The sequence below is a fragment of the Cetorhinus maximus genome, chromosome 29, assembly GCF_964194155.1.
Source record: "Cetorhinus maximus chromosome 29, sCetMax3.hap1.1, whole genome shotgun sequence".
Classification (NCBI taxonomy): Eukaryota; Metazoa; Chordata; class Chondrichthyes; order Lamniformes; family Cetorhinidae; genus Cetorhinus; species Cetorhinus maximus.
The window spans coordinates 16,698,303-16,722,149 of NC_135907.1; the positions used below are offsets into that span (position 1 = coordinate 16,698,303).

At 45.4% G+C, this 23,847-nt stretch overlaps 2 protein-coding genes across 4 annotated transcripts in view; both read right to left on the minus strand.

Moving 5' to 3' along the window:
- The window catches only part of LOC144669307 (carnitine O-palmitoyltransferase 1, liver isoform-like), a 534,090-nt gene that overhangs the window by 403,930 nt on the left and 106,313 nt on the right, over positions 1-23,847 (minus strand). The gene's annotated exons all lie outside the window — the stretch shown is intronic.
- Positions 1-23,847, minus strand: part of LOC144669302 (transportin-3-like) — a 50,628-nt gene that overhangs the window by 22,893 nt on the left and 3,888 nt on the right. For 2 of the 3 annotated variants that reach the window (XM_078531657.1, XM_078531658.1), the window contains exons 3-15: positions 22,639-22,839; positions 19,040-19,113; positions 17,047-17,203; positions 15,091-15,234; positions 11,975-12,150; positions 9,988-10,126; positions 8,324-8,470; positions 7,264-7,371; positions 6,873-6,964; positions 4,831-4,970; positions 3,183-3,374; positions 1,354-1,445; positions 480-556 (exon numbers count right to left, since the gene is read on the minus strand). In XM_078531657.1, the coding sequence (XP_078387783.1) occupies positions 480-556; positions 1,354-1,445; positions 3,183-3,374; positions 4,831-4,970; positions 6,873-6,964; positions 7,264-7,371; positions 8,324-8,470; positions 9,988-10,126; positions 11,975-12,150; positions 15,091-15,234; positions 17,047-17,203; positions 19,040-19,113; positions 22,639-22,839 (1,739 nt within the window). Of the gene's footprint in view, positions 1-479; positions 557-1,353; positions 1,446-3,182; positions 3,375-4,830; positions 4,971-6,872; positions 6,965-7,263; positions 7,372-8,323; positions 8,471-9,987; positions 10,127-11,974; positions 12,151-15,090; positions 15,235-17,046; positions 17,204-19,039; positions 19,114-21,918; positions 22,019-22,638; positions 22,840-23,847 lie in introns of those variants that run through there. The other variant, XM_078531659.1, reaches the window with a different exon arrangement.

Sequence of the window (23,847 nt, forward strand, 5' to 3'; positions counted from 1 at the left end):
GTTGAAAATACCGAACACGTTTCATAGAGGACCCGTGTCAAGAAGACAGGTTTTTTTTTTTGAGTCAAGCAGTCTGACTGAATCCAAACCCAAGTTTCAAAAGTGTTGAGGCAAAATAATTCAAACTTTATCCTGGTCAAGTAGGTTTAAAATGTGAGGCTGGTGGTCTGTCTTTCTCACACGAGCATTGAAAAGACAATCTTGGCTGTCTGATCCAAGTGTAGAGAGCCGACATACAACTAGTGAAGGCTATCTATTGTCTCCTTATGAATCTTTAAAGATGTCTACATCCTGCGAAGCAGGTATTGGGAGCTCAGGGCAGCCCCGAATAATAAGTCAGAGCCAAATAGACACCCCTCAGGTGTCTCGGTTTGGTTGCCAGTAAGATGCTTTCACCCAAGAGTCAATGGATGAATTTAGTCAGGTGCACCAGCTAGACTCTTCAGGCATATAGACAGCAAAAAGCCAAGAGGCTGTACCTGAATATTGCTGCCAGTCTATCCAACCACACTGCTGGGTCTGCCGAGATGCCGTTGGTCTGCTCAGATGTCAATAGCTTTGAAGAGATACAAAAGTGGGAGGTTCAGCACTCACCTCACAACTGCACAAACACACTAGAGGCACCACTACATGGTTCAATCGCAGGTCTCTGGGAGCAGGAGGGTTATGGGGTCCCTAACAGAACTCTCGTTAGACCAACCTCCTCGGTCAGAAATGTGGCAAATCCTGGCATTTCCCTCCAAACAGGGCTGATTCACTTCCTTGTTCTCCCCAGGTAAGCCAGAGAGAAACAGGAAAGAGTGGGAAACACACCCTTGCCCAGCAAAATCAAGTGGCCCACAAATCAAAGGAGATGTTGCAATCTCCACGGGCTAATACAAGTGAGTCAGTCTGTTAACGGCAGCCAGTTAATCTCAATTCCCAGGAGTTGTTTCTGCTTGATCGAGGAGACAGCGTTAACTTATACGTCATTTAATAAAATCGTGGGTAGATGGTGCATAGTAGTAATGTTACTGGGCTAGTGGTTCAGAGGCTAATGCTATTGGGGGCACTGGTTCAAATCCCACCATGGCAGCTGGTAGAATTCAATTCAACTAATAAAATTTGGAATTGAGAGCTAGTCTCGGACCTTGAAACTATCATTGATTGCTGTAAAATTCCACCTGATCTGGCCTACATGTGACTCTAGACCCACAGTAATGTGGTAGTTACTTAACCGCCCTCTGAAATGGCCTAGCAAGCCATTCAGTTCTAGAGCGATTAGGGATAGGCAACAAATGCTGGCCTTGCCAGCGATGTCCACACCCCATGAAAGATTTAAAAAGAACACTGAACATCACAACTTTTCCTTACTTTCTTCAGAGCGGTGACCTGCATGGAACAGAGCTGCTGGAATGTTTCTTCGATTTTGTCCGACGGCATCCGAGCCAACACCAAGGAGATGCCTGGTGGGAATGAAATAGTGCTCATCACTTTACAATAGGGCGGCTGACATTAGCCCCTCCGAGCAGAGCATTCCACGCGAGGCAAAAAAGGGTCATGTTAACAAGCTTTTTAAGTCAACCTTGCTTTGACCCTCCCAAAAGAAAGAGCGTTAGTTAACTCACTCGACACTTTGCTTCAAGAGGCACCTTCAGCTCTCCAGTGCTCCACCCAGTTGGTCACTCTTCATGTGCAAGTGCGACATGGCTACATATGTACGGTGCAGCACAGGCCTTCCAACAGGGCTCAACGGATATCGATCAGGAGCTGGAACCTGACCAGATTTTGTCCCCCCTTCCTCACCCAGGGAGTCTGAGACTAATTGAGGCAGTGCTGGTTCAACCAGGCTCAGTCATGTCAATCCAGGATCAAAAACCTACATTTATATGGGACTTAGTAATAATACCTTAACTAAATTCAGCTCTAAATCTTGAAGAAACATCAATTCAAAAGTTGTAAATTAGAGAGAAAAAAAAACAAGGAATAGGGGAAGGCAAATAGCGGAGTGGGAAAAGAACTGCAGAGGAAACATCTGAGGGTAGGGAAGAAATGAAAGTGATATTTCAGTTTTAAGTCCAGGTCATAGTTTATCAGATTTAAAAACTGGAAAGGGGATGTGATCAAAATAGCATTACCGAATTTTAGTGTACTTGTCCTCACATTTTTAATAGGCTTTTGCATGAGTCTTAAGGGTCTTAGTAGGAACACTGTCAATTGAAAAATATTGTTGAACTCATCAAGTTCATTTCCAATCTATTTAAGTCAATGCTGAATAACTTTGCTTAAAGGGCAATATTTTCTCAAAAATAGGAGAACAGTTCCAAATCCCAGCTCCAGTCACCATGCGGGTTCAAGGCTTAGGGGAGGCAATGGGGTTATCTCTACCTGTGGAGATGCCACAGGTGAACCTTAGATCTTAAACGCAGTAGCAAGACAAATCAGACCCCCCAGAGGCTGGGTTACAATAGGTGGCAGTATAAACAGGGCAGGAGCAGTAACTAGGGCTTCAGTGAAGCACACACGGGAAATTTCCACTGTCCACCTCAACAGACAGAAACATTTAGCAGTTACAACTAGAGTTTGTCCTTCTGAAGTTGATCTGGAGAAAATTGCCTTTAGCTGCACAGCATTAGGGTGAAGGTGGTTACACATCTATCATGTTGTAAGCAACCCAAGACATTCAACTGTGTGCGTGCATCATGCTGTATTGGCTCAAGTACAGTTTTGCCCTATAATTAAAGCATTAGCACAGCAATTAAGTCTAGAGTCAACAACATCATGGAAACTGATACAGAACAGAAAATATTTACCAAATAGGCTGAGGGAAAGATAATGCAGAAAATGCTGGTGACACTCAATCCAACAGGTATCTGTAAAGAGAGAAAGCTTTTCAGGTCCATGACCAGGGCTTAATCCAGTTCTGATGAAAGACCATCGGCCGGAAACATTTCCCTTTCTACAGATACTGCCTGACTGGTTAAGTGTTTGTAGCATTTTCTGATTATATTTCAGATTTCCAGCAATGGCGGTATTTAGCTTTCACTTTAATGATTATCTAAATTAAACACCTCTCTCGTGGACGAATGCAGCCAGCTCACATCATCCACAGCTGCACTCACACGAGTTAGGGTACGTCCTGAGTGAGGCTTGGCGGTTTCATGCTGCTTACCAAAGCAAGAGATCTCCAGCGCTTACTGTACCTCGGAGAAGTCCGATGGAGGAGTCGTGCGAAATGGGGAGGGCGTCCAGGGATGAGGCGACCTGCAGCAGCCCCTCAAAGTGCCGTGTCATCGCATCACTGCACATGGCGCAGATGTTCTGGATCGAATTGGCCGCGGCATTGGCCAATTCCTTCTGCTTTAAGCGCTGAGTCAGGAAGTTCAACACCGGCTCTGAGAAGGGAAACAACAGAAGCAATAAATCGTCACCAGCCCCCCCCAGGGTTGCTTTACTCCTGGATCAGCAACTACAATCTTTAACAACGCTGAATAGGAGGGATTTTTAGGCCGAGAGGTAAAATGCGCTTTGTAGCCCTGTATTGAGTCGGAACCAGCAAGTTCACAGTCAGCCTGTGCTACATGCTGTGGTAAATGATTTGAACCAGAGAAGTCGAGTGTTGCAAATTGCCACGATGCTCTTAGACTGTGGGAAGTGAAAGGGGACTGACAGAAAGAGATAACGTGCAACTTATACGGTGCCTTATCCTTTCTCTTGGGATGCCTAAAGTGCATCACATACAATTAATTGCTGGAAAATCATGACTTGTTATGTAAGCAAATCTGGCAGCATTTAAGTGCAAAGGCAGTGAGATGACAGACTAGTTGATCTGATATTTTTAGGGTTGAGGGAAGATTATGAGGCAGAGCTATTTGAGAACTCCCTGCTCTTTGCACAGCCAAGAACTTTCTACTCGCGATTACAACTCACCCTGGGAATCGGGTGTAAACATTCCACGACGGGAAGATTGTGATTGACCGTAGGCAACAGGACAGTCTAACCGAGGACTTTGATCGACCTAATTGTTTGCTTGAAGCATTCAAGAATAGCCTGCCTTCTTTAGGCACTTTAGCCAAAACTAGTAAAGCCAGCATTGTAACAGATCATCTCAAGATGAAAATTAGTGAAGTGCAAAATTTTGACCAAGACGTCCATTAATTAATCCTGAATGTTCTTCCTTTCACATGAAGATAGCTTCACAGGCACCAGTAACTCTCGGGGTTCTTTGACCATTCTTCATGAATGAAATAGCCAGCATGCTATGTGACCATGGAAGGGTGTTGTGGGGAGGGGTTAGAGAAATCAAAGACAACCTGATATGACCTTGAATGCACACATCCAATTTCCTGAACAGTGACCAGGACGGAACACTCTAACCAATTTGAGCCAGGAGCATCAAGAACAACTGTAACATCCTACTATTGTTCTTGTTAACTCGGCACAAATCAGTCATCGAACTTGGGATTTCCTAGTCTTCATGGCTCAGTTAGTCACTGCCTTAATCAGACAGGCTTCAGAGGAACTCAACACCATTAATTTGGCACACAATTACAAAATGCACACAAAGGGAGGCACAGAAGCTCCAAGTGCAGCTGTATACAAGGCATTCAATAAAGGGGCAGCAAGTAGATACAGTCCCTTCAATTCTTCACATGACACTTGCCTACTCGACCTTGCGTCATCAGGGAAACGTAGGTTAAGGAGCCAGAGAGGAGGATGGAAGTCACTGCAACATGATACGTCCCTCTCAATGAATGACCTCAAGCCTGGTATTGACTCAGGTGCAATGCGTCTTGTACACACCAGGGACAATCAATGACCAGGGGAGGGCGAAGAGAACTCCATACTGACCTAGGCATGGCACGTTGTTGTTGATGTATTCCCCCATCTCGCCCAACAATTGGACTCCAGAATGCTGCACCGCTAAGTGTGTATTGTCAGGGAGGCTGATCACTGCCTGAACAACATCTCCCAGCCTTTGCTCCTTTTCCCTAAATGAAAAGGAAAAGATCAGTTTTCTTCATTTCAAAGGTTTTCTTCTTAAGTTCTTTGAGCTCACCGGATGCAAGAATTAATGTCACCAGCATGCACGCTTGCAGATCAATGGGACACATGTCGAGCCAGTTTATCCCACCTGCACCTGACACTCAAAACAGCTTTAACTAATGCCAGAACAACTTCCTAAGCAGGCTTTTATTTTCGCTCTGCAGCCTTCCAACGCTTTCCCCCTCTCCTACAACAGACTCTGCTTCCCAATCTCCCAAAGTTTCCTGAAGGCGTTGACTCCTCCTGGGGTATCGTTCTACAAGTGCTTGCACCCTTCAGCCATTATTCATACACAAGGCTGGATAGTGAGTCAGCAGGATATTTGATCACGGGTAGTCCCACAGGCAAGTCCAGTCCTACTCTCACCCAACAATACTTCTTTTTGCAGAGTCAATGGCTAGCAATCAGAAGTGAGGGTCTGAATTACTGGCGTCTCTTCCAATATTAGATATATTAGGGATCAAACCAAAGACACACTAATCTGTACTGCATTGGGGAACTGAATGGACAGAACTTTGGAGGGTCAGGTTATTCCGTTAATTAACACCAGCTACCCCATTACTCCCCTTTAAAAGAAATTCTGTTATCTCCCCATGTATATCCCCATAATCTGTCCCTCCATATCACACACCGTCCCTAGACAGGAGACTTGCTTCAAACAGTTCCATATCCCAGGCTTATTCACCCACAAACTGTCAGGGGATGAAGATTGGAAATGTCTCCTAATAGTTTGTGGTTCTGTCAAGACAATTGTCCACACAGTGAGTTTCCAACGTGGTCAATGTTTGCACCATCTGAAAGGTGCTTGCTCACATGGAGGTAGGCAGATAGAGCAGGATCAGTATGTGAATCTTGGTATACTCTATCCTGCTGGCAAGAAAGGCATTCCAACAGCAGTGTCCTCTCCCAAGCTAGCTTGTCCAGCATTGAGGCGCTACTCACTCAAAACCAGCTCCGGGCATGTTGCTTGTTTGCCTGACACCGGGCTCACGAAACAATTGCTCCACTCTGAACTCAATCATGGCAGGAGACACCCAGGAGGACAGCGGAAACACTTTAAGGACGTCCTCAAAGCATTCCTGATGAGGTCAAACATACCTGCCGATCCATTGGAAACCCTGGCTTGTGACCAATCAAAATGGAGGAGGCTCATTCAGGAAGGCACGGAACACATCGAGAGACTTCATCAGGAACTTGCAGGGGCAAAGTCAAAGTGTCGGAGGGAGCGCACAAACCTCCAAACAACCCATCAACCCAGCCCTTCAAGCACCATCTCCCTGCATGTGGAATTGGGCTTATCAGCCACCTCAGATCCCATCACGCCAGAGTGGAAGCAAGTCATCCTCGATCCAGAAGGGCTGCCTAGGAAGTGGATTCTACCTTACATCCGGCATTATACCCAAGAAAGGAAAAAAAAATTAAAAATGGGAAAAGAGTGGGAAAAATTGAGTTGCCTCATCTCGGTACTCTAGTCTCCCTTCACTATCCAGTGATCTTTGTCTGTATGCGTGTGCATGTTAGTTAAGGCAGATGGGGGGGAACAGGACACTAAGCTCAGGTGCAACACCCTCCCTAGCTGTCACCATCTGGGTTTGCATGCTTGGTGACCACCAGTGGTTGAGGAACTGTATCCCACAAGATTAAAAAAAAGTCGCGTCAAATTCAACAACTTCCCACCATCCTAGAGATGAATGGCTTGATGGAATGAGGCGGCTGGGGTTATTTGTGAATGAAACCCATAATTAACTGCCTGCTCCTTCCTCCCAGGACTGGCCACAAGTAAAACCAATTCAATCTCTCACTGCATTACAACAGGCTCAGAGCAGCTCCAAAGATTTCATACTCACGGGTTTAGGTTTTTGACCAATGCCGTCATGATGAAAAGCACAGCTTCCGTCTCCTCCCAGGCTGGGCTGCCGTCCTTCAGTGTGGAATACAACTGGAAAAGAAGAATACAATTGAGAGGCAAGTTTGCCACATTCATTCACAAAATTGCTCTGAACTAAACACACAGTGGGAATGGTGAAAAGGCACATTTTGGATTGATACCAGTCACTTAAAGAGTGATTAGCATGTGGACTGAACACCTAAATAGGGTGGCTCAGGGATTTAACAGTGGGATAACTGCGATGTTGGGGAGGGTGTCTGAATGAGCGAGTTGAACGTCCGTCCTTATTCATTGGGTGACTTTTGCTTTCTTTCTGACTGCATGGGTTGGGAAGGCTGTTCCTTACTCACCCGTGAGAAGAACTCTGAAGCTCCGATGAGGAATATAATATCTTTCAGAAGATCGGAGACCCGTAGCCTGAACTCGAAAAAGTCATCAGTCTCATCCAGAACTCCCTCCTGTAGCAGAAACAATTCAGTCAGCGCCATTATTAAAGTTCACGCTGAGCTAAAACACATCATACTGGACCTCAAAATCTCTAAACTGGGGAAAAAAATCTCAATTTAGCACCTTTTTTGACTTCTGATGGCAGACTGCAATGGGAGGCATGAGGAACACCAACTGTCCCGCCTCCAATAATGTCTTCGTTGTTGGTCTGTACCATAATCTGAACTTTCAAAAATAATTTTCAAACCAAATTAGGTGGATTTCCTACTCACAGTTTTAGCATTGGGGAATTTCGATTTCCACAAATCCAGTGTATTGAGCACATTCAGGTAGGTACAGCACCCAGAGAAGCAAAGTAAAGCTTCCTCAACACAAGACTCAACAACGTACCTCAGCACAGAGCCGAAGTTCCCATTACCGTACCACTACGATGCTATTCCTTTTCCCACGCCAGCCATCCTGTGGTCCCCCGGGCAAGTTTGCCAATTCAATGTCAAATCAGAGTTGGTTTTGTGCAGTGGGCCCCAAGTCCAAAAGAAACTAGGCTGAGACTAAACTCAATTCATACAAGGGCTTTATGGCTAACAGCGTACAGGAAGTTCTCACCCCCAACAGTCTGGACTGGATCTGAACCTACATTTGTGAAGGGAAAGGTTACAGCCCACGTCACGATGCCCATTTACTCATCAAAAGGGCATCAATACTGATCCCAAGATCTGACCCTGCTGCTAATTCTTGCAAGACTACCATGTCCCCTTCCCCAAGCTGTTTCAATGCAAACAATGGAACCTTAAAGTGGTTAAAAGACAAAAGGCAGGAATGCATTGAACAATCTTGGCAGAGGTAATTAGTATCGAAGGTGTTACACTTTTTTTGGGAGTGGTGCTCTTCCTCTTTTTCCCATTGCTCAGGGCTTATTACGCACCGACCAACTTGAACGCTTATGTATCCAGGGAGACATACGTGATCGGGATCCATTTGGGAGTGGAAGGTGAGGGACTGAGTAAGTCTCTGGAAATACGGCCGGAAGATCTGGTTCACTGAGGGGTCCTTCATCTTGTGGAGTGTTTCGGCCAGCCGATACCAGAAATTGAACGTGATCTCCGCCACCTGCACAAACACAGTACTTTAGTAAAACTAACAATCAAGACCAAACTATTTTTGCATAATTTTGAAGAATTCTTTATGGTCTTTAACCACTAGAAAACAGAATCCTTCTCACTTTTCTTATTGAGAGCATAAAGCACTCCAGATCAGATACATGATGGCTTAGATACAAAGTAAAGCTCACCCTACGTTAAGAAATTGCTCATTTATGTAGCGTCGTTCACGATCTCAAGAGCCAAGTGCTCAACAGCTTCGCAAAACAATTTATAAGGGCTGTGCACGTAAACAAATCCCTGCACAATCAGAGAAAAAGTTAGTGTACATCGGTTGCGATTGTCTACTAGTTGGACTTTTCTGCCCGTGTGGGTTTCAGGCTCTGCACGTTCCATTGCTCCCGAAACCAACGTGCCGAGTGAAACACAAAGTAAAAATGCAATCAGTCAAAGGATGAGGCCGCAAACTGAGCTTTTGAATTGTGCTGCTATATTGTCCTTGAACTAGCCCTTCCTACCAAGCATATGGAAGCCTGCCTCAAAATCAAACTGTAACCTCAAAATCAGACCCAGGGTAGCTACTGTAGCACCCTCACTTCTGAGCCAGTTGATTGTGGGGATCAAGTCCCAGAGCAGAGACTTCAGCACGAAATCTAGACTGACACTTCATTGAGATATATATTGAGAGTAAGATACTTTGAAGTCCAGTCACTGTTGCAAGGTAGGAAACGCGGTAGCCAACCTACACAGAGCAAGCTCCCACAAACAGCACTGCCATATGAACAAATAACCTTCTTTAGCAATGTTGATTGAGGGATAAATATTGGCCAGGACACCAAGAAGAACTCCTCATAATAGTGCAATGGGATCTTTTACATCGCCCAAGAGGGCTGACGGAGCCTTGGTTTAACATCTCAACTGAAAGACAGTACCCTCCGACAGTGCAGTACACTCCCTCGGTATTGCAATGAAGTGTCAGTCTAGATTTCGTGCTGAAGTCTCTGCTCTGGGACTTGATCCCCACAATCAACTGGCTCAGAAGTGAGGGTGCTACAGTAGCTACCCTGGGTCTGATTTTGAGGTTACAGTTTGATTTTGAGGCAGGCTTCCGTATGCTTGGTAGGAAGGGCTAGTTCAAGGACAATATAGCAGCACAATTCAAAAGCTCAGTTTTAGGCCTCATCCTTTGACCGATTGCATTTTTACTTTGTGTTTCACTCGGCACGTTGGTTTCGGGAGTAATGGAACGCGCAGAGCCTGAAACCCACACAGGGGCAGAAGAGTCCAACTAGCAGACAGTCGCAACCGATGTACACTAACTTTTTCTCTGATTGTGCAGGGATTTGTTAACGTGCACAGCCCTTATAAATTGTTTTGCGAAGCTGTACATGCGCAGTAAGTTAAAGGGGCAGGCTTGTGCATGCCTGCATGGGGACTTGGGGTTGCCGTGTGGTTAAACAGTTTAGAAGGAACTTTGGTCTCAATATACGGGCACTGCTACCTGCACTGACTGGGCACTAAACTCACCTCGTACTGCTCATGTCCGACACAGTTTAAGATAAGGTTAAGTGTTTTGAGGTCACCCAGTCCCTGTCCCGGTGAATGGATAACCATCTCCAACAGCGTTTCCGCCAGCTCAGTGAAAATCCGGCAGTAGTTCAATGCCCTGGAATACAGAAAGCCTCAGGTCAAAAACGATACTCGGGTACAAGGGCTCCCTCGACTGCCCCTTAAGTACTTGCAAGTCAGCTACAGCACAGGTTAGATACACAATAAAACTCTGTACTATCCCATCAAGTGCTTTCACAAGTACAGTTAAAGCATTGGTTAGATGGGAAGTAGAGCCCCTTTTTCTTGGCCCCTAGAAATGTGCTTTCACTCCATTTACTATGCAAACCCAAAGCAACTTTTCCAATTAACTTACCAACCACCTAAGTGTGATTTTATCTTGAATTATGGACAGTTTAAAACGTATCTGAACAGGATTTAAACATGCTCGAGGCAAAATGGAATCATCTTTACCTGCTAAGGCCTGTGCAAATTCATAGAAGTATATAGGAACGGAAGCAGGCCATTCAGCCCAACCAGTCTGTAATGGTGTTTATGCTCCACCAGCTTCCTCCCACCCCCATTTCACCTAACCCTATTTGCACTTCTATTCGGTTCTTCCTCATTTACTTATCTGGTTTCTCCTTAAGGGCATCTAAGCTATTTGCCTCAGCTACTCATGCACTAGCAAGTTCTGCATTTAAAGCGCCTTCCGGGTAAAGGGCTGTAGCTGCCACTAAGATGGCATCAGTCAGTGCCACCCTGAAGCGACTCTGGAAGGTGTTGGCGCAAGGTTGACCGGATGGCAGAATTTACAGCAGGGTGACTTTCCCTCTCTAACACTACATTCGAGCTTCTGCACTCGGCAGCTGGGAATGTCTAACTGGTGATGGTGAGCTGGAGACTCGATACTTTGAAGTCACCTTTCATGCAAAAAAAAAGGCAAAACGTAATTAAGCCAAACAAATGCCACAGCAAAATGACAATTTAATTCTTTAAATTATATTATTGAAAATAAACAACTTTGATTGGATCAACTTTTCCCATTTCATAAGCGTGAATGCACCAGAGTTACTAGCAATGCTTTGCAAGGGGTCTAAACGCCTTGTGATTGATGGTAGTGATTTGCAGTGGAGTCCATGAGTGTTTGTAACGCTCACTGCAATACCCAGGCTTCTGGCCAGGCTTCACGTGCAGACCTTGACTGTGCAGCTATTCACCAACGTGGGCATCACAGTAACACCCAATGCGGCCCTCCCCCAATATCCAGGTCTGTGGACATTCCGGCAGAAATTACCAGCCAGCTGGAGATTGGAAGCAGGAAGCCAGAATAATCTCTCGCTGGCCACAAGAACATTGAGGTTTACCACCGGACCCCTAAATCTGGCAGTATATAACACCACTATTCCTGGTCAGAATGGAAGTAATGAGTGATTCCGCGCCCCCCCCCCACCACCATCAATTATGCCTGGAGACTGCATTGCTGTAAGTGACTGGAATTCATTTTACACACAAAATATGTATAACTATCCTCCACTCAGCATTTTGCCACATAGATAAACCTGCTTTTATCAAGAAACTTTGTTGCAGTTTCAGTCATGAGCTATGCTTTACTTCCTAGACACCCTGTTTAAATAGACTCTGTAGAGACTCTTTGCCGTAGTGCACTATTTAAATAGATTTTGCTTTTTGTTAAATAGATTTTGCTTTTTGTAAAATAGACTGTTTGCTGCGAGTCCTGCCACAAGATCCACCTTCCCTCCAAGTCACTGACTGGGAGCGATTTCAATAGATACATGGCCTAAATACAGCCTTGGATGACATCAGCTTATCCAGCACAGAGATCAAATCCAGGCTGTATTCGCTGCCTTAACCATCAAATCCCCCAAGGAGATCCTCACAAAGACATTCTAACACCATCACATGCCCAAGCCAAAGTTGAGTGTGAAACCTAACTATAACGTACTTGTCCATGTCCTCACAAGCGACTGCAGTGTGGTAAGCCTCCTCCAGTGCTGTCACCCCTTCTTGTAGCTGTAGTGCCAGCCGTAGACTCTCCTGCAAGCCCTCCACTGCATACAGTGCTGCACACACGCAGTCACTCGCCACCTCGTGCAGGTTTGAGGATGTTTGGTTGTGCCTCTGAAAGTCAGGGATAGTTTTTCTTTCAATATTTCCCAGGCATTACAGTCTCATTATCTTGAACATTGTATTCCACTCAGAAACACACACAAAAAGAGACTTGCATTTATCGCACGCCTGATCACATCTCAAACACTCCAACGCATTTCATAAACAATTACAGCGTCCATGCTCGAGAGTCACTGGCAGGAGGGAGATGGCTTTCTGATCCAGGTTAACTACCACCCAGCCCCTGTGCCTAGTGTTAATGATCATTTCTGATAAATATTCAGCACAGGTCAGTGGTTTTCTTGCCAGCTTCTATCCTCTTAAAGATGTAAACACACCATTTCAACAAAAAGAATACATCACAAAAAAGTCATTACCCCTCTCCTCCTAATGCATTTGTCTCTTTGTGAGGGTGTTGATACTTGGTGGGGTGCCTGTTCAACCACCACACCCCCCTGCAACTGATCAGGGAGACTCTCCATCGTGAACAAGCGGGGAACGTCCCAGGCATGGTATTCACAACACATGTACTCTCTGGACAAGTTTCTGGATGACAGGAACCCTGGCAGGCTTTTTTCACCTCACTAACCTGGGCAGCAGGCTAACCCTGAACTTGAGATCAGTCACCTCTGCACAAACCAGCGATTGAAACAGGAGCCTTTTAATCTGGATGGAGTTAGTGCTACAGTGAACAATTCCTTTACTGCTGTAGCCTACTAGAGGAGATCCACAGCTAATTTTCAAATGGAGTCAAGATATGGAGACCCTACTTTGCCTTCCTTGATTCCCTGGGCCATCCAGCAATTGCCCCCCCTGCCTCACCCTGGGGCTTTACCTGCCATGGAATTGAACCGGATCAACAAGAGGACAATCCTTCATCCACATGGTAGAACCATCCAATCGGTGATCAATGCCTCCTCCCCTCCCCCCACCAAAGTGACGTTACCACATGTTGTATCCTACAATAGGCCCTCTCACTAAGCAGAATTAAACCCACGTCTTCCCTTCAGATTCTTGAATAGGGGTGTTCCTTTAACAGAGGACAAAGCAAAGCTCTGTTAGAGGCAATGTCAGTACAGACGGAGTCAGTGAGACCACAAACAAACTGGAACACTGATAAAATCATCCGGAGTTAAACATTATAGAGGCCAGGCAAAGGGTAAGGATGATGTCAATGGGCACAAGTTTCCCAGGTTGGCAGGACAAAGCCACCAGAATGCCAATCGGAGAGAAATTGATCACAGAAAAAAACAAAGGCTGGTCTTGTCAGCATGTAAAACTGCCAGGTGCAGCATTGTGCCACAAAGAACAGAAGGTCCCAGTCTATGTGGAGCTGGTTGATCACACCTGGACCAGGGTGGATACACTGGCTCCAGCAGTTTAGGCTGGGGGGTGGTGCTGGAGCTGGAATCTACAGCTCGGGTTTGTTCCACTTCTGGTCACTTGAGAGGGTACTGGGTCAAAAGGCCATCAGGTTCTGCTGTAACGCACTGCACGGTCAAATAGTCTGCTACAATAACCAGCCTAGACTCACACGTGAAGAATGAGCCCATACATTATGAAATATGGCACAAAGGTCAGAGCCTTCAGGAGTGGAAGGAAGAAAGGGCAGTTCTTAAAACTGGAGCAACTAGGACTAATAATTCTCTCTCCAATAGCCCAGCTCCCTCGCAGTGTAGCTGACTGTAATAAGCTCCTTCAGGGGCAGCTCCCTTCCCAAAGAGCTCATTTCACTTTCTCCCCATTTTCTCTCTTTCTCAGCATCTTGATTCTTGGAATTTCTCCTCAAGTCCCCTTCCTCCCGCAGTTAACTCGCTGAAATGTCTGTGCTTCATGTCGGAGTGTTAGCAGACTATTCGATAACAATGTGCATCAGTCCTCCCCCCAGTGTCTGCGTACTCACCTTCCAGCAGGAGTTTAGTGAATAGTTGAGCAGGCGATCAGTCTCCTACGGGTCACACTGGCCAAGATTAGCTGTCAAAGGACAGTTGGCAATGAGGAGTGAACAGGAATAGCTTGATAATGCTTCTCACTTTACACGGGAGAAATCACTGGACATTTGCTCAATAACCAAGTACATTGACATTCTGGCTGACTCATCCAACCCACATTCCAGCAAACTATGGGCTCCTCTCTAACCAGAGCTTAATTTATTTCTTCCTGTTCAAATCCACGACTGGTCAGCTGATGCAGAACATGTAGCTAAAGGTTCAAGGCAATATCAATACAGACGCGGAGGCTGTAAACAATCCTGAGCTCAGTTCCAGTCAAGAAAGATTACAACAGGGACCAAGCAGATGCTGGGTGAGAATGGTGTGATGCCAAAGGGCACAAATTCCCCAAGCTGCAGGATGTGGATGGCACAACACCCAATGGAAGAAACATGCCTGGCCTTACGAGTAAAGGTACTGCCATACCAACCAGTAGGTTACAGGTTCATTCCTCAGTCTATGCAGAGTGATCAGATCACACGGGCATGAAGTACTGTTCAGATGCTACATCAGCCCTGGTACCCATTTTTTGTAGAGAGGGGAACTAACTCAGGGTTCCTGCTCTTGACTGTTGTCTACGGAACTGCACCCACAGCCCACCTGGTTCACTAATGTCCTTTAGGGAAGGAAATCTGCCATCTTTAGCTGGTCTGGCTTACACATGACTCCAGACGCACAGCAATGTGATTGACTCTTAACTGCCCTCTGTAATGGCCTGGCAAGCCACTCAGTACAAGGGCAATTTGGGATGGTCAACAAATGCTGACGACACTCACATCCCATTAAAGGATACAGAAAAAAACAAGAGAAGGTCAGAGACATCAAAAGAAGCAGAGTGAAGGGAACTGCGCAGAATAAAGGATAGGTAAAGTCGTGGAGGTGCTGGACTTTTCTTCAATTAAAACCGGAACTCTTGTGTTGTGACTTAAGGTAGATGATTAGTTGCTGAGTTCATACTCACAAGGACCTGGAAGAGTGCTACCAGTAGATGGCTGTTGGCAATGTGATCAGTGTGCAGGATGCCCAGGTTAATCCAGCTCATGAGGCATCGGAAGACTTTAATCATCAACTTTTCATCGTGACTGCAGCGTTCCATATAGGCTGTCTGAAAAATTCCCGTGTACAAAGTCAAATTTCACAAAACACAACCTCAATAAAACTCACTAAGATAAAGGCAAGATACTGCGGATGCTGGAAATCTGAAACAAAAACAAAAAATGCTGGACAAAATCAGCAGGTCAGGCAGCACCTGTGGAGAGAAAGACAGAGTTAACATTTCAAGTCCATATGACTCTTCTTCAGTTCTGAAGAAGAGTCATATGGGGCTTGAAAAGTTAACTCTGTTTCTCTCTCCACAGGTGCTGCCTGACCTGCTGAGTTTTTCCAGAATTTTTGTTTTTGTCTCAAGAAAACTCACTTGCACCACTCAACGCCTTAAAGGGTTTCCTGGCAACAGATATTTTGGGGGGAGGTTAAAGGAGAAGCACCAGCCCCTAGCAAGGTCCATTAACCTCTGATCTGTCTCCCAAAGCTGACACTATACAAACAGATGATTAGCAATGAAGAGGAAAAGACCCTCTCTGGCCCATCCCACCTCTCCCACACAACTGCGACGTCATCCATCATAATATATACACTCCCCACCCCACCTGAAATCACGTGGTTGCCTGTGAGCTGCAATGAGGATGAAAAACCCAAGTTAGTCTAGGGGGAAAAAAAAGCTGAGAAATTCCTCCCCATCTCCCTTCAGTGATCAAAACTATTGCAATCTCCATTAACCTTTGAACACCACACCCGAGTTATACATAATGCAAACAGTAAGACATTAAATCTGCAGATAGTAGTTCTGTTCGGATATAACATTAGTATTATTTTTTTGCACACAGCCATGAATTCTGTATTTAAACTCAATCCAGATATAACACTTTGTCGCCAACATGGAGGGTCCAGGGTGAAATGAAGCTGGTCAGTCTTCAGCCATTCCTCCTTAGATACCCAAGGTTTGGTTTAAGATGCATCATTGGAGCCACCATTTAGCACAAATGTGACGACAAAGGAGAGCCAACTATCACTGGGTGGGGTGGTGCTTGACAACATGCATGCTTATTGAATGGTCTACCGCAGGACTACCCAATCTGTGGGTTGTGATGGATTTTGGGCTAGTGAACTCCAAGGGAGCAATGGCTGCGGTGGAGTTCGGACTGAGATTTGACAACTGTAAGGCCCCTTTAAATCCGCGCATTTCTTTCTATTGATGGGTGTGGCCCAACGGGCTGCTCTCTGAGGCCTGATTGCTGCATAAAAAACAAAAGGCTGTGAAAAGGTAGGTGCTTGCTTTTTTCTGCAGAAATCCCCACTTTTTCATCAATTCTGCCAACATTCAACCCCTGTTTCCCCAGCCCTTAACAACTGAAGCTTCTCTCCCCTCCCCTCACTCACAACTGAAGCCTCCCATGCTCCCAACAGCTTTCGTACCCCCCCAAATTTTCACTCCAGGGAAGGTACGAATTCTGAGGCATTAAAATAGGGTTACACTGGGAAAGGTTTGGGAAGCACTGGTCTACTGGAACTGGCCTTGGTGCAGAATTAATCAAGGATGCAGTTACCGATCACTGTCTAAGGATTTCTGCAAAATGGCCAGACACTTGGGTTTCCGGTAAGGACAGGATAGAGCTGAACTGTGACACTCACTGGCTGAAACGTTCGCCAACATTTCACAGCTTTGGCTTGTGTGTAAGAGTGGCTACATGGACAAGATACCTGTGTCTGTGGAACTGTGCCCCAAAAGCCAACAAATTAAAGGAGAGGGAAGTGACTAATGGCGACCGGTCAGGCATCTTGATTTCTTCTGCACACAGAGACAAGTGGACATTTAAGTACCACAGTTCAATGAAATTCACTACCCACAGTGGCTCACCAATAAGCCGATCACCATGCTGGCGTGATAAGCCAAGTCCTCAATGACCTCGGTCCTTCGATTGGTGCCAATTCGCAGCGAGCGGCTGTGCACCTCCTCTGGCAACACCGTCAGAATCTCCAGCAGGAACGGTAGCGCAGATTCGTCATTGCCGTACCTAGGAGACACCGCATGTGCAGTGAGATCAATCGCACCTGCTTTAAACAGCCAAAGCAGAGAGCAGGTCTGGGGGCACAAATACAAAAGCAAAGTACTGCGGATGCTGGAAATCTGAAATAAAAACAAAAAAATGCTGGAAATACTCAGCAGGACAGGCAGCATTGATGGAGAGAAACAGAGCTAACGTTTCAGGTTAAGGTGACCTTCCATCAGAACAGGACAGGAACAGAACATTCTGATGAAAGGTCATCTTGACCTGAAACGTTGACTCTTTCTCTCCATAGATGCTGCCTGACCTGCTGAGTATTTCCAGCATTTTTAGTTATTATTATTGCTAAAACAGTCCTGGGGAATCTGTACAGAGAAGCACACTGCATCCTGCCAGGCCATCTTCTGAGGCCAAGATTTGGATTCAGCATTGACGACTGAGTGGGGTAAACCTTTCCCTTCTGCCAAGCCGTGCAAAATGAGTCCGAGGACACCTCAACCCACCTCCCATGGACCACTCCACAACACAAAACTCGCAATAACGTGGGGATAAAGAGGAGCAACAGAAAGTACTGGATTTGCACAGGTGGCCCAATAACATCTGGGAGAACCCAAAGATGTTAGCCGACCTTGGTCACCCCACCAAGTCTCTCTTTCTCTGGTTCCTTGTGCTCAGTAAAGTGCCTGGAATTAATTAGATTTAATATCCAGCTAGCAGAAGGGAGGAAAGAGAGTAGGAATTACGTAGTGTATACAGCACAGAAACAGGCTATTTGGTCCAACTGGTGTTTATGCTTCACACAAAAAGTTCACTGACTTCATTCAATCTAATCCCATCAACATAACCTTCTATTCCTTTCTGCTTTATTTAAGAGAAAGGTTGATATGCTATGCACCTCAATCACTCCACGGGGCAGTGAGTTCTGTGTTAAAGGCACAATGTATTGGAAGTGGTTGACATGATTTATTTTTTCCAGATGCTAATGGTCTTGCTTCACGTTGATGAACTGTCAATTTTACATAGGGCGGTCACAAGGATAGAAAATTTTGACCCTTCTGCCTGAGAAGGTAACTTCTCCAAGGTTAGGGATAAAGCATTTCACTGTCATTTTGGAGAAGCTTTTCTCTGCGTCTAACTAGATGGGGCAATGCAGAAGGAACTATAATCTGACATGGTTGTGCTTCAAGTTGGCTGCGCATGCACAAGCGTCTCGTTCGCCCCATTGAAAACCACCCGTGTTGTCTAAAAAGGAACAAACGCACAGCAAATTCGTGCCTAATTAGCATCAATGATAAGTGTGAGAAGTCTCAATCCTTCCAGCATCCTCAGGTGCCTAACCACAGCAAATCTGAACATTCCAGTTTTTTTAAAAGCACATGTGGGCAACCACTGGAGTGGGAAGACTGGCAGGGGAAAACACTTTAACTTATTAATTCACAGGATATGGGCATCACCGGCAAGGCCGATATTTATTGCCCATTCCTAGTTGCTCGAGAAGTTGGTGAAGAGCTGTGCTCTCGAATACGACCGAGTGTCTTGCTAGGCCATTTCAGAGGGCAGTTAAGTAGTCAACCACATTGCTGTGGGTCTTGAGTCACATGTAAGCCAACTGGGTAATGGTGGCAGATTCCTTCCCCAAGGTAGTTTAGTGAACCAGATGGGTTTCATTGTCATTGCTGCTGATACTAGATTTTATTCCTAGCTTATTTAATTAATTGAATTTAAACTCCCCAGCTGCAATGGCGGGATTTGAACTCATTTCTCTGAATCGTTAGTCCAGGCCTCTAGTCCGTAACGACAAGGCTACTATATCCCCATTCCATCAAAATACAAGAACACACTCACTTTTCTATTAGTGTCTGGACACAGCTCTTCCATGATGTCATCTGTATGGCAAGGTCTGCGACAGCAAGGGCCAGCTATGGTCCAAACAGACAAGAGAGCAAGGAATTATTGTTAATAAAAACACCACGAGGGAGAGAATATTTGGGCTCAATCACTGGTGCACTTCTGTTGCACATTCAGGGCTGAAGGTTACAAATATTTCACTTTGTGTTTTGCTTTGAACATCACTGGGACCAACACCCTACAACAAAGTGACCGGCTGATAAAAGTATCAGTGATGTCCCCGAAGACCCCAATATTCTATTCCTGAAAACCCAGGCAGTGAAGGAGAGAACTAGAGGCTGATTGTCATACACTTTATAATCTTTTATTTACAGTGAGACACATTACAAGCATGCACCTCCAAACCTTAATCACCGCAGTTTCAGTCTGTTCCTATTTACAGGAGCACAAGTGCTTCCTGAGTTACTCTGCCACCTGAACATAAATACCTAATTGCTATACAATTAAAAACCAGCACACAGTTGCTGCATCAACTCTCTGCAGAAGCAACAACCATTTGCTGTAAATCTCTTCCAACTTGCTCTACACTTTGCTGCATTTTCAGATGCTCCTGGCTAAGGACCAGTGCCATTTATCAGGTTCCATTAAAATTCAGGTTCAGGTCGTCTGGTACCACCTAGGAGACTAACGGAACCAATTCAAGGGCGTTGATTGAAAATAGCAAATACATTTTCAATCCAATATAATGGAAGGGAGGAACTAAGAGTAGGTATTACATACTATCAGCATGGAGGCGGGCTATTCTATATAACAGGTCCATGCTGCACATAAACCTCTGCCACCCCTCTATCCAAACCAATTACTAAACCTTCCTATTTCTTTCTCCCTCGTTTCCCCTGAAATACAGCTGTGCTGTTTACCTCAACTACACCATGCATGATGAGGTTATGCATGTATTCCTTATTGGGTTTATCTGCAACTATTTTATATTTGTATTCCTTAGTTTTGAAATTCTTAGGCATTAAAGACAGCCTGTTAGAGTGGCTGGGAGTGAGAGAGCACGGCATGGGGCTCCCCCCACCCCCCAGGGTTGCTTTGTTTGCCGTGTGCACCAACATGTTTGAGCCAGGTCAAGAGGAAACAGCATCCAGATGTGCAGATAATAATGAAACAGGGAGGCCAAGCAAACAATTCTGAGGTCCAGAGAAAGTTAAAAGAGGCGATAAGATGATTATTAGAGTGATCAAAAGAATAACAAATTGAATTCAATATCAATAATCAGAAGAAGTGAGGTGGTATATTGTGCTAAAACATTAACTACACTGTGAAGGTGAGGGGGGAGGGGAGAAAGCGGGACGATCGAGAACAGCAGGTGTATTTGGGGCGGGAGAGGGTGGCAGGTGTTCAGATTACATTAGCAACTAAATGCCATTTAAAAAAAACTTAATAGAATACTGGGTCTTTATGAAAAGATGGACAGAATATAAAGATGGAGAGGTAATATGAACTTCTAGAAAGCTTCCTAAGACCACAACTGGAGTTGTGTGTGTCGATTTGGGCTCTGCAGGGTTTTTTCTTTTTGCTAATTCTTTCATGGAATGTGGGCGTCGTTAGTAAGGTCAGCATCTGTTGCCCATCCCTAATTGCCCTTGAACTGAGTGGCTTGCTAGGCCATTTTGGAGGGCAGTTAAGTGTCAACCACATTGCTGTGAGTCTGGAGTCACACGTAGGCCAGACCAGGTAAGGATGGCAGATTTCCTTCCCTAAAGGACATTAATGAACCAGGTGGATTTTTACAACAATCGATGATAGTTTCAAGGTCGCCGTTGTTGAGACGAGCTCTATATTCCAGATTCATTAATTGATTACAAATTCCACCGGCTACTGTAGGACCTGAACCCATGTCCGCAGAGCATCAGCCTGGGCCTCTGGGGCCAAAGTGGATGGCACGGGGCTCCCCTCTGGTCCAGTGACATTATCACTCTGCCACTTTCTCCCCAAGAGGGAAGAGACAGTACTGCAGATTAACTAGGATTCTGCTTGATTATGACAAAATATGAACAACGACTTGAAAATTGTGGCCTTTTTGGTTATAGTAGAGATGAGATGGTGGTGTAATGGTAATGTCACTGCACTTGTAATCCAGAGAGCCAGGCTACTACTCTGGGGACATGGGTTCAAATCCCACCATGGCAGCTGGCAGAATTTAAATTCAATTAATAAAATCTGGAATTGAAAGCTAGTCTCAGTAATGGTGACCATGAAACTATCATTGATTGTTGTAAAGAGCCATCTAGTTCAGGAATAGCCTTTAGGGAAGGAAATCTGCCATGCTTACCCGGTCAGTCCTACATGTGACTCCAGACCCACAGCAATGACTCTTAACTGCCCTCTGAAATGGGCTAGCAAGTCATTCAATTCAAGGGTAATTAGGGATGGGCAATAAATGCTGATCTTGGCAGCGACACCCACATCCCATGAAAGAATTTTAAAAAAGGATGAGATAATTTGATGAAGGGGTTTACAATTATAAAGGGTCGGGCCACATTATATATAATGTGCTGGTTTCCAGTAATTAAAAGGTCCAGAACAAAAGGGCAGCCACAAGCTTAAATGCATGAGATTTAAAACAGAGTGCAAAAGCAGATTTTCTGTTAAAATGCTTGAGAGGCTATATAACGCATTACTAGAGTGAAGCAAAGAAGCGGCATCATTTAAGATTAGACAGGTTGTTGTTGCAGGAAACCAGGAATAAAAGGGTATAGGAACAGAATGGGTCCATAGGGTTCGGACTGCTAACGTGGAGGACCGGTTGGGCCAAACAGCTCGTTTCCATATCGTAACTTCAATGTTGTTCTGTCAACTAGATAGCGCACCTGCTCAGCACTGCACTACAATAACCTGGCCAGAGCTAGGCCGAGAGGAAATGATGCCAGGACGCCAACCATCATTCAGGTGGAATCTGGATCTTGCAATCTGCAGCAAAACAAGCCAACATATCAGAATACGGAAACAGCAACTTTGGCAAAATTAGTGAGCCTCGAATGTGAGGACAGTTTCGGCTGGATTAGTTAGTATTTCATAAATTCGATTTATGAAGGGCCAGTAGCCAAAGATGAGGAGGCCTCTCTTCCCCCAGTGAGCAATAGCACTGTGTGGGGTATAACTCAGCCATACACACTGCAAAATTCCAAACTTGATCCACGATCCGGAATGAGTTAGTTAGTTATCTTACAGCACGGCAGTTGTGCCAAGCTGCTTCGGGAGGGGAAAAATCAATTAGGGTTCCTGTTCCCAACAATGGCAAAACTGGTGTTTCTCTCTGCAGGTGAGAGAGTCCGTGTCTAGGATTGGGCTTTAGAAAAATGTCCCTCGGGCTCACAGAAGCTGCTGATACTATCTTGGGCCCACCCACGAGGAATAGCAACAGGGAAGGGCTACTGACACCAGTGGAGTTCCACCCCTGCATGTCGGCGATGGAGAGAAAGGGAAGGGGGCGGGGCGGAGAGAGGTTGGTCTGGGGCCCGGAGGTGCAAAGGCAAGACCCTCACCCACTGAAGCATCTGGTTAAGTGTTGAGCTCACTCCCTGCTGTACCTGTGTGACGATGGCCTGGGACAGGTCCTTCAGGCTCTCCAGGTGCGTGAGCAGAGAGTCGCGGAGCGACAAGTGCATCCCCGGGGGCAGCTCGTAAAACGAATACTGGATTTTCATCTTCATGGTCTGGGCAGCAAAGTAGCACGACTCGATGTCACGCTGGAGCCGCAGCAGCTGGTCAGATATCTGCCACGAAAACATCTGGCCAAGGAGAAACAACAGGAAGTTGGTTAGCTTTTTCAAAACGTTGACAGCAGGTCTGGAATGAAACAAGATATCCTTGGGAGACAGTGGAAGCTGTTAGCATTGATTTATTCAAATATAAATTAGATAGACATCTTTCAGAAAATTTCATGCTGCAGGACAGGATATGAATGATGTCGAGACATGAGGTAGAATGAGTGCAGCTTGGGAGAAGGTGACTTTGGACCGATGGTTCCCAGAACTTTCCACCACTAGGGGTTTTCCTCACCTCATGTGTCAATAACCTGTTGTAGACTATTTGACAGAGGTTGATCATTAGCCAACAACTCAATTACCATCGTATCATGTTTCCGCCCGGATGGTAGGAAGTGAACCAGATGAACCTTGACCTTTTCTCACCTAGCAAGCACTATGATTCTGATGTGACCAAAAACCTGGGCATTTCCTAAATCAACTCCTGGTTTCTCTCAAGGTTTATTTCACATATTGGTGCTAACTGACAATACAGGTTCAAAAAGAAATCACATTTAAGGCAAAGACTTCAATATTGTAATGCACTTTTGTGATATTTCAATTCAAATTGTCCCCAGCACAACCATCACCAGCAACAGGCCTTTATATCGCCAGCATTTATTAAACAGTTCAACACATTCTCCTAACATAATAAACTTTGGGAGGAGATGCAGTGTTGAACCTAGTTACGGATGTAATATAGTCTTGCCCAAAGCAATCTAGCCATCTCAGTTAGGATTGTCAACATGTGCTGTTCTCCAGGTGTCACCTGCTTTAATCCAGCATTGTCCAGTATTTTTAAAAATTCTTTCATAGGATGTGGGCAATGTTGGCAAGGTCAGCATTTGCTGTCCGGCCCTAATTGCCCTTGAACTGAGGCAGTGCAGGGGGCAGCTAAGAGGCAGTTTAGGACATTGCTGTGGCTCTGGAGTCACGTGTAGGCCAGACCAGGTAAGGGTGGCAGATTTCCTTCACTGAAAGACATTAGTGAAT